The 14,257-nt window shown below is 45.9% G+C and overlaps 1 protein-coding gene across 9 annotated transcripts in view; it reads right to left on the bottom strand.

The window, feature by feature from the left end:
• Positions 1-14,257, bottom strand: part of KALRN (kalirin RhoGEF kinase) — a 459,777-nt gene that overhangs the window by 58,776 nt on the left and 386,744 nt on the right. Inside the window, exon 1 of one of the 9 annotated variants that reach the window (XM_054277957.1) lies at positions 11,951-12,180. The exons of 7 other annotated variants lie outside the window; for them this stretch is intronic. In XM_054277957.1, the coding sequence (XP_054133932.1) occupies positions 11,951-12,032 (82 nt within the window). In that variant the 5' untranslated portion in view covers positions 12,033-12,180. Of the gene's footprint in view, positions 1-1,013; positions 1,533-11,950; positions 12,181-14,257 lie in introns of those variants that run through there. One more of the 9 variants, XM_054277956.1, reaches the window with a different exon arrangement.

Below are 14,257 nucleotides of genomic sequence, written 5' to 3'. Positions count from 1 at the left end.
CCCTGAGCACAGTGACAACAAGTCCCACACATCTGCTGGGAGTGCACATCGGAGCAGCCTTCCTGTCATGCCTCACAGCTGGCTGAGCACATTGCTGAAGTCAAGAGGCATGCATTTCTTCAGCAAGGAGAGGAAATAAAAAGTCAAGACTAGCAAGATCCAGAAAGGGCATGCTTTTTTTTTTTTTGAACAAATCAACATTTATTTCAATGTAGTGAAACAACTTGTTGAAGCACTTCTCTCAGTTCTACTTTACATTTTGTATTTACACTGTCCTCATTCTGTGACAAAAATAAAATCATCTCCAACCCTGAAGTTTCCAGAATAAGTGTCGCTAGCAGCAAAAATAACAAAGCCCCAAACACAAAGCAAAAATCCCCCTTGATATATTTTGATGGGAGATTTTTGCATGTTCCATAAAAAAAGTTTTAACCCTGAAACTTTATGAAAAGCTATATGGGATGACAAGGAGGAAAATGTAATGTGTTTGAAGCTGAATGAGAGCAGCATTTGCTGGCCTTTGCAAGTACACTGTTACTTTTAGCATAAGGAACTGTGAAATGCTTAGACACCCACACAGAAGCAGACTTTTAAACTTGGATCAAAGCAGTTCTGCTCTTCTGGGAGCGTAAGGGTACCAGAGTCAGCAAACGCCATCTTTTATCCTGGATGTTGGGCACAAAACCAAACTTTATTACACATAGTTTCCAAGCAGCTGTTAGTAAAACACAAGCCTTACTCTTTTGTCAAGTGTCAGCTTCATTCAGCAGCTTCCAAATTGAGCTACTGTAAGAATTCTGAAGTAATTTCTCAGTTAAATGACATCATTGATAAGGTCAACTCTGCCTTATACTTGAAGTCAGCAACCTCTGTGACAAGGTGGACCACTCTGTTAAATGGGGAGAGAGAAGACAATGATGTTTGAGTATCATATTGAGGCCTCCCTATCTCAAAGGAAGCTGTGGCTATGTACCCAAACAATTCTCCACGGAAACAACAGAAGAGTATGGAATTGGAAAAATAAAAAAAAAGCAAGAATGGAACCCAAAGCTTTTTGGGATAGGAAGAAAAACTGCATGTTGAGAAAGAAGGGATTGGTTATTAAACTTTCCAGGCACACAGAGGGCTCGGAAAGCACAGAAAACAAGCAGAACAAACAAACACAACTGTGTGCATCTTTGCATCAGCTTCTTTTGCCAAATGCAGTAGCTTCCAACATTCAGCAGCTGCCTCTTGCTTTCTAGTGCTGTGGAGTTCTCTTTGGTACTTGGAGGCTGTGAGGAGCTCCGGGCAAAGAGAAAGTCTTTGTCCATTTACCAACCAATTCCAAAGGCGCTGATCTTGAATAACTTTACTAAGCAAGAGTGACACAGATGTCTAGGAAAGGGGATTTCTCTTAGTAAAGTTGTGGTAGGTGCAGTGGAAACCCAAGGCAATCTACAAGCTTGTCAATTTGTGCCTAGGTAAGAACAGAGTCCTCCATGAACGTCTCTCATTTGTTCACTCTTAAATTATTCAGGCTCTGACAGCCCCTGAAAAGAAAAGAACGGAATAAGGATAAGTTGCAAGTGGCGCAGGGCAGGAGCGGACACCACGAAACCACCAAGAACAACGGGGTTGGGGTGTTTGACAACAGACACACTGCAGCTGCAGCCTCCAGGGCTGGTCCCAAAGCAGCTTCCTCCACGCCCTCGTCCTCCAGAAATGCCAGCAGGAAATACAAGCTCACAGCAAAGGTACTGATTGGGATGAATTAAAAGAAGGAATGAATGAAGTCAATGCAAACAGCGGTTTGGAAATAAAACACACAGAGAAGAACTGCTGGTGCTTGTGACACTTTGCTCTTTGAACACAGCACAGGGAGATGGCTAAGCAGCTCAGAGACTTAACTGCACACTCAAGACTATCAGTCAGGCTTGTGGGAAGCTTTAATTCATTCAGCTTAAGTAGCAAAACCAGAACACCACTTGCTGTCCCATATAACAGGCTCACACAATCTGCAGCTTGGTTTTCCGTTTGACAGCTTGGCAGGGAGCAGCTCTGTGAGGAAGCTTCCCCGTGATGCCAGTCAACAAGTTTATCAAATTTCAGATGACAAAGTCACCACTACACTCTATCTGCGTCAGCAAGAAAGATGGACAGGAACTTGAAGTCTCAGAGAGCATCTGCTACATGGGAACAGGAGAGCTGGTTCCCTGCAGCACCCTGCCGAGGTCTCAGCCCTCTGAAGCTGTGCCAGTGCCTTGACCCAGACACCAGCCTTCCCAGTGAGGCTAGTCCTAAGGAACTGATTGATTGTGACTTCTGAAGGGCCACACAGAGCCACCCACAGCTTTTATGGTGCTTACATCATTGCTCCTTACCAGCAGCCTCCTTATGGAAAAAAAAAACTAATCCAGCTTTGCAGAGATGTGGAGAGGTGCCCTGCATAAAGTGCTTCATTCCCTTCTGCATCACTGAATTTCATCACAAACAGCTGTAAAAATGCTCTACCACGCAACATGTCTAATAAACTTTCATTTCAAAAGCCATCTTCTCTATTGCTGGGTGGTTACTTTCTTTTGGCTCCATCTTTCAAAGGAAGCAGGAAAAAGAAACACTTGAACACAACAGCAAGGATTAGTAGCAGAGGCTCTTTGAGTCTACAAAGGCTTTGTCGAATACAGGTGACCTGTTACTGCATTTTAAGATGTCTGATCACAGACATTACCTGCCTGACAGTTTAATATCTCCAGGACAAGTGACTGCAGGGAATATTCAGCAAACATCAGCCTTTCAATGTTTGCCTGGAGCTTGCCTTGCTGTAGGCTTGTCTTAGCCACACTGCCAGATCAAATTTTACAGCAACACAACTCTGACCAGCTACTGCCCTGCCATGAGCAGCCTGGAACGCTCAAGCCTGGGTAATTTCTCTAAGACAAAGTCAGCTAAGATGCTGCCCTCTGCTCAGCAGCTGCACCCTGGCAGGAGCTGTGCTCTGCTAATGAGGAGCTGAAGTTACTGCCAACATTCAAAGCATTTGACTCCTTCTTGCCTAAAGCTACGATTTTCCTTCTGCCGTCCCAGAAAGAATCCCTGTTGATTAATATTTATTCAATTTCCTAAAGAAATCTATTCAGCCTCCACATGCTTCAGCTGAGAGCGATGTCTGAACATTGTGTTGATCCTCAGAGTTCAAACTGTAGAAGGTACAAAGAATACCAGACTTGAGGCACTTCAATGGTATTCACTGTGAATCATCATTTTACATTGTACCACTCAGACACATTTGGATCTAAAATACATTTGCATTTCTAATTAAAACAGATTACCATTAGTAACTAAAGAATGTCTTAAATCAGAATCCCTAGGCCATAAAAGCTAATTGCACGATGCTAAACCTGGATTTCAAAAATATACATATTATACCCCCTGCAGGATTAATTAAGCAACATCTCTTCAAAAGAGTCCTCCAAAGTGTATTTATTCAGCATGTGGTGAAATTATACCGGTTGTGCAATGCTTCCCATGGCCTGCCTTGGCTCAGGCTCCTGTGGCAGCAGAGAGCTGGAGCCTTGTTCATCAGGGGAGCTCAGCATGGACAGAGTGGGTTCAGGACTGCAGTCCCTGAGCAGGGACACACATTGCAGGAGCAGCTGCTCTGGCCACAATCAGCCAGCACCCTGGAAGGAGGTGATGTGGGGTACATGCATGATGTGCTCCCCAGGACACACAGGTCCACAATGAAGCTGAAATCAACTGGTCAGTGTGAATCTGGAAGCTCTAACTGCTGATGAGCTGATGCTCAGTTCCTCACTGGTTTCCTACATGACCTCAAGGAAGGTTCTAAGTGCTGACTGAGCTGTGAAGTGTTTTCAGAGAGGCTATGGCTGTACCACATGAGGATGTGAGAAACCTCTGCTCACCAAAGCTGCATGTTCCTTCTGAAGGGTTGAGGAAAATACCCAACAGAGTCTAAGAGGGTGCTACAGTCTGTAGCTGTAACTGTCAGCAAGCCTCAACTGCATGAAAAAGTGTCCTCAGAAGATTCAGCTATAACAGGATGTGCCACTCCCAGCTTTCTTCTGTGCTCTGAGCTGCTTCCTCCATGTGAAAAATGAACATGGAAAAATTCTCAGAAAGTGGCAGAGACACCTCCACAGTCACTAAACCCAGTATCTTCTTACCATAGTCCACCACTTTCCCAAATGTCTACTTGAATGTTTTCTCCTGCAAGTGAACACGAGACCTTTGCTCAAAGCTCACATCATAGACTGTACTTGTGCCTTCCTGTACACAGCAACTTTAAATTTCCATGTTTAACTTGCTTCCAATACAAAAGATAACAATCTCCAGAAGAAACCACCTACTGGTTCCTCAGGATGATGTTTGCTAATGGGTTCCCAGCAGCTCTGGCTCCCAGGCTTCACTCCCTTATGGAACTTCACAGCCTGGAATATCATTTTGCAGGGGATCCAAGATTTCAAAGCTGTTCAGCTGTCCCAGGACTTGCAATGGCTGTACCACATGGGACAACCAAGTGCACTGGGGGGCAATAAGGGCAACAGGATAGCAATTACTGATTCATCATGTGGCAACACACAAAACCTGAGACACACTTTTTCCATTTCCCAGAAGCAGCCACGGTTTCTGTACAGTAAAGGAGCACCCACAACCATTGGGAAGTACTGGGAGGTCAGAGAGTAAAATCCAGTCAGAACCTTCTGCAACATAATCTTATGTGTGCTACATTATAAAAAGATAAATGACAAATACATAAACTGAAGTGTATATAATGGGTTTCTCCCCATCAAAGAGAAGAACTCCTATGGCTGTTCTGTTATTAACTGCTGAAATTTAGCTTGCAGGTTCTATTTTTCATCTCATTAGAACTTCACTGGAGACATTTTCATATTTTGCCCTAATTATATGAAGGGAGCCCAGGTGATGTGTGTGATTCCCAAGTTCTCAGCCTGCTCAGGAGAGCACTGTGGGGCTGGTCCAGGACAGAGGCTGAGGGAATGCAAGGCAGGTCAAACTCAGCAGGAGACCCAATGGGGTGCACTAACTACCTTTAATTCAAGGACTGGTTTGTGTTTCAGGATAAGCAGCCACATCAAACAACAGAAGCTAAGGGCAAACACATTAATTTTTGTTTTGTGGTTTTCCAATGGTCAAGGGAGATGATTTCAAGCTTATCTCATTAGAGATAATCTCATTATTTTCTAATGATTCTTGAAGTCCTACTTGTGATCTATGCATCTTTAAATAAAACATCCAGATGTGCTTCTATAGTTATATTAAAAAGTGACTTTATATGACACAGAATTATGTGATGCAATATTAGCAATTGAACTCTTCTGCAACAGCAACTGATGCAGTGGCTAAACTGGCAGAAAATTGGATTTCCTTACTGAACTGAAAACCACAGGATCTGTAGATCCCTGCTGTAATCACTAACTGCCCAACCAATTCCTGTCTTTTCAAAAGAAATTGCAACTTTTGCCAAATATGAAAATGCCTTCATAAAGCCCGTTAACAGACAAGAATTAGACTGAAATGTAACAGTGCTCTGGTGTGCTTGAGAAGTATCTTGATGCTATTTTTAGAATGAAAACTTTGGAAATTTGGGAGGTTTTATTTTTGAAATGATAGATTAGTTTTCCTAATACACACACAAGTTTTAACAAGGTGTGTGCTGAAACATAACAGTTTGGGAAAAAACCCAAACAAAATCCTTCTGGGGTCATGTGAAATAACTGCCCTTTTTGTTTCACTTCAAAATGGAGAGATTTTATTCCAGCATCCGTGCATTGAATTCCTGAACAATACATCTATCTGGCACTTATTTTATAGGAAAACAGCATGTTTAATTATCCCACGTCTTCACACTAAGCAGGGCGAGCTACCCAAGCTATATTTTTCACAATTATCTGTTCTCTTTTCCTAATAATAAAGTCTCCTTTCTTCAGGTTTTTGACAAGATGAATAAAGCCTTGTGGGTTCTCATATACTCCTTGGAGTAAAGGGGAAGTTTTGGAGCTTTGCCTGCATAAAAGCAAATCCCACGTTTCCTTAAAGCTGGACAAATTTATAAAAGCTGAAAACAACATAGCAATCTGAATAATAAGGATCCCCACCACGTATTCACACCCAGACCCGTAACTGAAAGCTGATGTTCACAGAAGCTCTCACTACCTCTTTTTCACATATGAATTAATATCTGAAAGTTTATTTTCTGCACCACTTCTGTTGCATCTTGTATATAACCACAGGTAAAGAGGCTGCAAGATCAGTCACAACAGGGAGACATGCAGCCAGAGGCTGAGGAGCCAGCTCGTATCAGGAGTTAGAGCCGCCTAGCAGTGCATGTAACTTTCAAGAGAGAAAATAATAACAATGTTATTGCTTGGATCTTGGAAACTGAGAGAAAGCTGCTAAAGCATCCCAGCACTGGCACTGACATGATAAACATTCGATTTACAGAAAGTGGCTGGTGGCAGATGAGAGCAGTGAGCACAGTGCAGTAACCAGCACTTCTGAAAAGCTCAAACATTCTGTGCTCTTGGACAGTTTATTTTTGACAGTAATACAGACCCACTGAAAAGGTGACCTGCTGTATCTGTGAACAAGGTTCTTACCCTCAAGAAGCCCTCCTGCAAACAGGTAAGATTTAACAGCACTAAGTAATCCTACAAGGAACTCACTGTTCCCCCAGCCTGCCAGCAGAGCAGTGGCCATGCTTCTCCTCTGACTATCCATACTCAGAGGTTACCCATCAGTCCCAGAACTTCTCCTGAACTCCTCCTATGTGTCATTGCCACACAAACGCTAAGATGTTCAGAATATTTACCACAGAACACTGGCATGGGGACTGTCAGTCACGCTTTTGGGACATGCTTAACTGAGAACTGTGTGTCAGGAAGGTGTAGAGCAGGTGTGAGAAAGCAGTTTCACACCAACAAAGAGTGATTTTTTTTTTTTTGCTAACAGTATTCACCTGGTCACGTTAATCCTGCTTGCTCAACTGAGCAGCATTTTCATCAACTCTTTTGTCCCTTCCAATAACTCTGTGCTGTGACCTATTCTGACTCCTGACTCAGCCTGCAGAGGTGGGAAAACACAGGATTTGGAAGAGATGTTCCTGTCATGGGCTAAACCAGTTTTCTCTTAATAGAACTGGAAGGAAATAACAACAACTCTTGCAAACCTCTCCACAGCCATTTGCTCATGAATTTGCCAGGACAAAGAGCAGAGCTCAACTCTGGCATGAGAGGGAGGGAGACTGCCTACAGAGGACCAGAACACTTGATCCTCTTAACTTTGCTGAGATACAACTAATGAGCAACAGATGGACATCACCCAAGGAGTTTATTTGGGAAACCCAAGAGTTTCCTCATATTTCTCATTCAAGGAGGACCAGGAAGCTAAGCAAGCTTTGGTTGACACCCTTTATTTTACTATTGTTTTCTCCTCTGCCTCAATTTTGACAGAGCTGCTTTGGCCATGCATTCCATTATGCTTTACACAGTGCAACCAGGGCTCAGCCTGAAGCACTAAATAAAATATGTTCAAATTAGGAAATGTTATGGGCTTGAATATATTAGTGCAGATCACTCTCTTGCTACCACTCAGCACAAAGGTACCAGTTCCCTTAGCAAAACTCTGCAGCTCTCTGTAACAGTGTCAGCACCTTCTATAAAAAGCACCATCAGATCTCACTTTTTACCTAATGAAGAAATAACTTTTATTAATGTGCTGTTGACAGCCCTTGTGATGATGCTGGTTTTCTTAACTTCCAGTTAAGGCTCTGTTTCTGCCCAGCTGGGAAAGATGTACCAGGGTGGCTGGCTGAGCCCCCTTCACTGCACAGAAGTCATCACCACTCTGTCAGGACAAGCTTTCTTTGTTCATCTTACAGCAAAGATCCGGTAACAAATCAAAGGTTTAAGCAAGAAGAGTGGAAGGGTGGAAGGAAGGAAGGGTGGAAGGGAGGGAGGGAGGGAGGGAGGGAGGAAGGAAGGAAGGAAGGAAGGAAGGAAGGAAGGAAGGAAGGAAGGAAGGAAGGAAGGAAGGAAGGAAGGAAGGAGAGAAAGAAAAAGAAGAAAGAAGACAGTAAACAAGAAAATTGCAGAAAGAAGACTGAAAGTGTAGGAGATAAGACCAGCTGGAGGGACAGGGAATTCAAAATAAGAGCTTTACTAGGAGCTTAGCACAAACAGAAACCCACTCAACCTTTCAACTTTACCACACTGAGATTGAAGTTTTGACATTCAGATTAAGTTTCTTTTGTTCTGAAATCAGCAGTTTGCATATAACCAGCAGCCTGCTCAGAAGAGCAACTGATCGAGGAGGGAGAGGATGTGCTCTTTATCAAAGCCAACACAGCGCATCCCTTTAAATCCATCCTCCTGGTTTCTGGCTACCCTCAAGTAGAAAGCTATATGCTTACCTGAAGCCACACTGCAGCAAAATGTTACCCATCTGAACTCCAAAGTTACTCTGAAAATTGATTACTTTTAACCACAGACCCTTTTCTTTGTCTGTACCTGGTACACTCACAGCCAGCTCAAGTCCAGCAGATGGGAACATCTGTCTCTATCTGTCTCTTTGTGCTCAAAGAAAAGCATTTCCTACACCTTGTTTGTGCTTTTCACCCTCCTGGTGCTCCTTAGGGCAGTGAGATCCCAGCATGCTCCAGTTTGGGCTGGAATTGAATGAGCTGAACTACTGCAAAAAATGTCCTCTAAATAAGGCCCTGGGTTTAAGGCAGCACACAGAATTTAATTTCCAGGTTTATCTAAGACAATGGTAATGTTTACAGCTCCCTGTGCATCAGAGCCTGGAATTTAGTCTCCAATGCCCATGTTCCCACTCACTGATCAGCTTCAGAGCCTGTGCAGAAGGTAGGGCAGAGGAATGGCACTCACACACTGGACTTGGCTCTGCTTAAAGGCAGCAAAGTTTTGATCTTCTCACACCCAAGGCATGCAGCTGCCCATTTGCTTTGGAAAAGACATTTCATAAAGAGAGAATCCCTCCCATCTCTTTATTTTCCCTCTTAAAATAATTTCCAATCTGAACCACACAGATATCTGAGGAGATAGACTTCATGGCAAAAAAAAAGAAAGTATATTCAATTGCAAATCCTAGGCTGATTTCTAAGGAGAGTTCAATGACTTTCTAGCTATGAGAAGACCATCAGAATTTGAACCCTCTTACCAGGGACAGTTTTGCAGCATTAAGAGGCATTCTGTTACACTAGGTCACTTTGCACTTCTGCATTTAGGAGATGCAGCAAAAAGCCTTGCTTGCACACTCTTGGCTTAGTAAGGCCACTGTCCCAAAGGCTATGCAAGTGTCCTGCTCCTCACTTACCCCTTTTTATGGCTGAAAGCAAGTGACAGACTCTTGCTGGGAGACACTCCTATATTAGGATTCATATCTCTCTATACTGCAGAACAGAGAAGTACTCCTTATTTAGTTCCTGCAGGCGACTATCAGAGTAAGAGCAAAATTGCAAATGCTATTGTCACTGGCTTGCTCTGGATGGATCCCAACAGCCCTGTACGTGGGCAAAGCCAACAAGATCAGAAACTCACCAAGAGAAACAAGAAAAAAGCAGCATCTCTACTGCTGCAATAGACAGTGGAATACTAATGCAAAAGAGTTTGAGTCATCTGTCAAAATCCTTCAGAGAAATGCCCAGTTACACAAAACTTACGTATTTCATGATACACAGGGGACCTCGGGTTTGGGTTTTTTTCAGCTCTGCATTATTGCTGCTATTTAGGAGCTCAAGCACCCACATCACTTCCAAGCTCCATGGAAAGCAATGATGCAGCTCATACCAACTATTTGAACACAAAACCTGTGTTTGACACGGAATGCAGGCTCATCTTCCCTATTTCTCTCACTGGACAGTTCTTATTCACACACCAAAACCTACTGAGCTGTTGCAAGAAATCAAGATACATCAGGCACTGGCACCAGGAAAAAGCAGAGTCAAATTTCCAAAGAAAAAGGTAAGGTCACCCACGGGGCAGCACTGAAAACAGCTCTGAGATGCTTCACACCCATCTTTAATACAAACTACATTCATGTATTTGCACTGCAAGACTGAGATCAGTGAGGAGCCCTTGGATGAACAGTGTGCCCCCCAGGTGATCACTGACAACACAGAATACACGAAGTTAGAGCTTCAAAGCTCTGGTTGCCACATGAAAACATCTCCAAGCTCAGTGGGAGAAGCTGCCAACAAAGGCACACTGATGCTGTAATCTGGGGCACCTGAATCCCTTCTCAAATGTCAGGTTTGGTACTTGCTTAAATTCAGGGAGAAATATATTTCCACCATCTTTGGTTTTCCATAAAAAACACAGCACAACACACAGCCTTTTAGAACTTTTTGCCTGAAGTTTACAACCAAGGATAAGAAAGAAGTAAATCCATCTGTATCACAAAACACCTTTTGTTACCAACCCAGTAAAGTAGAACTGCAAACACAGTTAACATTTTAACTGGAGAGAGAAGAGCCAGCTGTTTCCCCTTCCCCCTTCTAGAGACCTCTGTAGGCAGGACAGGCAGCAGGGAGATTTTAATCCCTTAGAATCAACATTTTCAAGACCAGAGCTCTGTCAGAGAGCTTGAATACTGCTCCAGCCCCTGCTGCATGGGCCAACACATTAAAGCAGGGGCTGTCCAAGACATTTGGCTTTCCCAGTGGTTTAGTACCACGAGCTTTCTGCAGGCAGCCCTACCCCTAAACCACATTGCGTGTTCCTTCTTAAAGGCTGCAAAACAGTGGGGTGCTGTGCACTGACCTCAAGAATCACTTCCTTGCCGTGAGGTTGTGAGTCGTGAGTTCTCCCCAGCTAAAACAGATCACATCTTACAAAGTAGTGGCAAACTCCATCACCAACTAGTTTGCTGCTGTCACCACATAAGTGTGACTAATTCAGTAACTGGGGAAAGGGAACTCCTGCATTGCAAATGTGTGCCTCAAGAAACCAGCAGGCTCACCCGTCCTCAATGTCATCTTTATCTGCTCTTTATTTGGGTTCCAGAGTTACCCAAAGACTGCATGTGAAAGCTTTAGTTATAAAAAAAAAAAAAAAAAAAAAGGCACAAAACAAAAGCCAAGTTTTGTTCAAGACATTTTCCTTGGCCATTCAGAGAACAGGAAACATCAAGATACCACAAGCAGATCTTTGAAAAACCTCACATTATCCAGAACAAGTCCAAGAGCCATATCATAGCATAAAGACTGCGGGCTGAGAGACCTTCAGTCAATGCATCTGAGTTGCTCCACATAAAAGCCAGATTTTGATTTTATTTTTACAAGGCACTCCAGCTGCCCTGGCTTTCCCACATCTCTCTCAGCATTTCAGCTCAGCCAGCTTCCCCAGACCTTCCCCCATCACCATTCAGAGATTTGTGAACTGTGAGAAACAGATGTTCTCAAAGTATTTTGCTATACTCGAGCCCAAGAAAGACCAGAAAGGAAAAGGGAGAAAAAAAACCCATTTAAGCAAATATTTCTCCCCGCCCTATTGACCCGACAGTCGCAGAGAGTTTTCTACGAGCAATGCTAAAATGTACAACTATAATGTAAAACTGTATATATATATATATACACACTGTAAAACTGTATCAACTTCTGCCCTCTCGCTCTCGGTGCCCGTTAGGCTCACCCGCCGCTGTCCCTGAGGCCAGGGCACCGCTGTCCCTCTGTGCCCGGGCCGGGGGGACCGCTGTCCCTCTGTGCCCGGGCCGGGGGCACCGCTGTCCCTCTGTGCCCGGGCCCGGGGACACCGCTGTCCCCCGCAGTCCCTCTCCGTCCCCGAGGCCAGGGGCACCGCTGTCCCCCGCTGTTCCCGGAGGGACGCTGCCCTGCCGAGGACCCCGCTGAGCCCCTGAGCCCCGCAGCCCCCCGAGCCAGGCTCGCTCCCCACACGCGGGCCCCACCGACCTGTGCAGGAGCAGCAGCAGCACTTCGCCAGGAGCAATCCTACACCGGAGCGGGCGGGATAGCCGCGCCTGCCCGCTTTCATGCTGCCTTCGGGCTGCTCATGGCAAGGAGCCACCGGGGCCCGCTCGCGAAAAACAACGAAACAAATAGCACTAACAATAAAAATAAGGCTCTACAGAAGCAGAAGGCAGAGAGCTGCGTGCGGCAGGAGCAGCGCGGCAGAGCCGCTGGCCGCGGCACCGCGCTCCCCCCGGGCCGGGCGCTGCTCGGGGGCGGTGCCTGCGGCGGGGGCGGAGCGCGGCCGGGGAGGGCCGGGGGGCTGCGGCCGCGCCGCGATCCGCCGCCGCTTGGAAGGGAAATAAAAAAAAAAGAGTTTTGGGGAGGGAGAAATGCAGAACTGCGGTATCCGAGATGGGGAGCGAGAAATAAAAAGTGCCCCGGAGGAAGTTTGCTAAAGCTCTGATACGTTGCGGATGGGGAGTTCCACCAAAGGCTTTAAAAGGCAAAACTTGTATTGCCGTGGGGTTTTTTTTAACTTCACAATGTTCTTGGCTTCCCTCCCCGCCCCCAGTGCCATTCCTTAACTTAAGCATCTGACAGCTAAAACTCTTTACAACTGGCTGAAAATACTGCCCAGCCGGCGGTGATCCCAAGGGTTCTGCCTGCTTCCTGCAGCAGCAGAGCTGCCCGAAGCACTGCGGAGGGAATAATGCCTCCCCTTCTGACACACGGACCGAGACACCCGACATCCAGAGGCACAGCTTGCTTTGGAAGGTGCCAGCCTCTGTTGTGTTAGGATTTCCCACCTAAAGCACAGAAAACTGGAGGTGCCAAAAACATCCCGAACCTTGCTGGAGGCAGCTGGTAGGAGAGGTCGGGCAGGATTCCAGAGCAACAGCATCATAGTTTTGCACTCTTGCATCAAAAGCTGAACAAACCAAACAAGCTCCTTCTCCCAGGCAGACACAGGTTTGAGAGGGATGAGCAGAGGGGAGATGTGCCACACTTTGTGCCACTGTGTGCCAGGGCTTCAGCCCAAGCAGGCACAGCTCTACTGTGCTGCTGATCTGGCCTAAGGCTTTTGGCAATGGCTTCGGGGTAAGTGCCACTCCCAGAGGCACAAAGGCCATTTCTGGATAGGAGGAGAAGGCTGGAGCCATGGCAGAGTGCTCACAAACCCACCTCAGGGTGCTCTTGTCCAGGGGCAGACCGGCACTCAGTGATTCCATGGAACCTTTGGGTGGGATCGTACAGACCCCAAGGATTCCTGGCAGGAAGGTCCCAGTACCTGGTGCCAGGAGAGCGACAGAGGAGAAACTGAGAAACTCCCTCCACAACGCTGGCAAATATGAAACCTTCCTGCTTCACTGCTGGCTGCTCTGCAGGAATTGTTCTTTGACTACAGCTGCACTGGAAGGACTGACAACCTTGTCACACACCTGAAGCATGCACAATTTCTTGCCAATGCCCTTGACCACCAAGGTGTTTTCAATACAAGAGAACAAAGGGCTCTGTAACCGTTTCCCATTTGCTGTGTGTTGTGTCTTTCTTTGACTTGGGTCTTTGCCTATCTGGGAGCTGCAAGGGAATGTCTCGAGGGTGCACTCAGGGCTCTTGTGCCTGTAGTGGAGAGATAATATGTCACACATGAAGCAGAAACCACAGCTGCAGCCAGAGGAGGAAAAGGTGGGCTGGGAACCAGCTGGGACACCCTCACCTTCTGCACCTCTTCTTTCTGTGTTTGTCCCTGCCATGGCTCTCCAGGCAGCAGCTCAACTCAAATCCTCTGGGTGATTGAGGAAACTTGCAGCAGGGCTCTTCTGAGCAGGCAGCTCCTCACTTCTCTGCTTTCTACTTTGAGCTGCATCTCTCTTTTCTAACCCACCCTTGCACAGCATGGGCTCTTTCCCCATGGGCTGGCTGCCCCCACCTGATCCCAGCCTGCTTGGTGCAAACAGAAGAGGGGTAAGGGCTTCACTGGCATTTCCCTGCTCATGTGGCATCTGCCCAGACCTGCAATACAGCACCCGAGGCAGGAGCAGGCCATACACAGAGCCTGGTTTGCCAGATCCCAGCTCTTGGTTGGTTTTAACACCTTAAGAAAACCTTTAAGAAAATACTCCTCATTTAACACTCCTCATTTAAGAAACCAAGAAACAGTCTAAGCTGTTCACCTTTAGCATTCCACCTCTTAATTCCCATGACTCCTGGAAGAGTTGTCCACCCTAAGGAGCCTTGTGGGTCTCTTCAGGTCAGCGTGTTCTGTGATTCTGTGTGAGCCTGGCATGCTGGGGGGAGCTTGGGGAG

The sequence above is a fragment of the Melozone crissalis genome, unplaced genomic scaffold (genome assembly GCF_028551555.1).
Source record: "Melozone crissalis strain CALT ecotype California unplaced genomic scaffold, PUWL_Pcris_2 ptg000023l_1, whole genome shotgun sequence".
Classification (NCBI taxonomy): Eukaryota; Metazoa; Chordata; class Aves; order Passeriformes; family Passerellidae; genus Melozone; species Melozone crissalis.
Note: the sequence above shows the minus strand (reverse complement) of the source record. Positions and strands in the feature narration are given on the sequence as shown.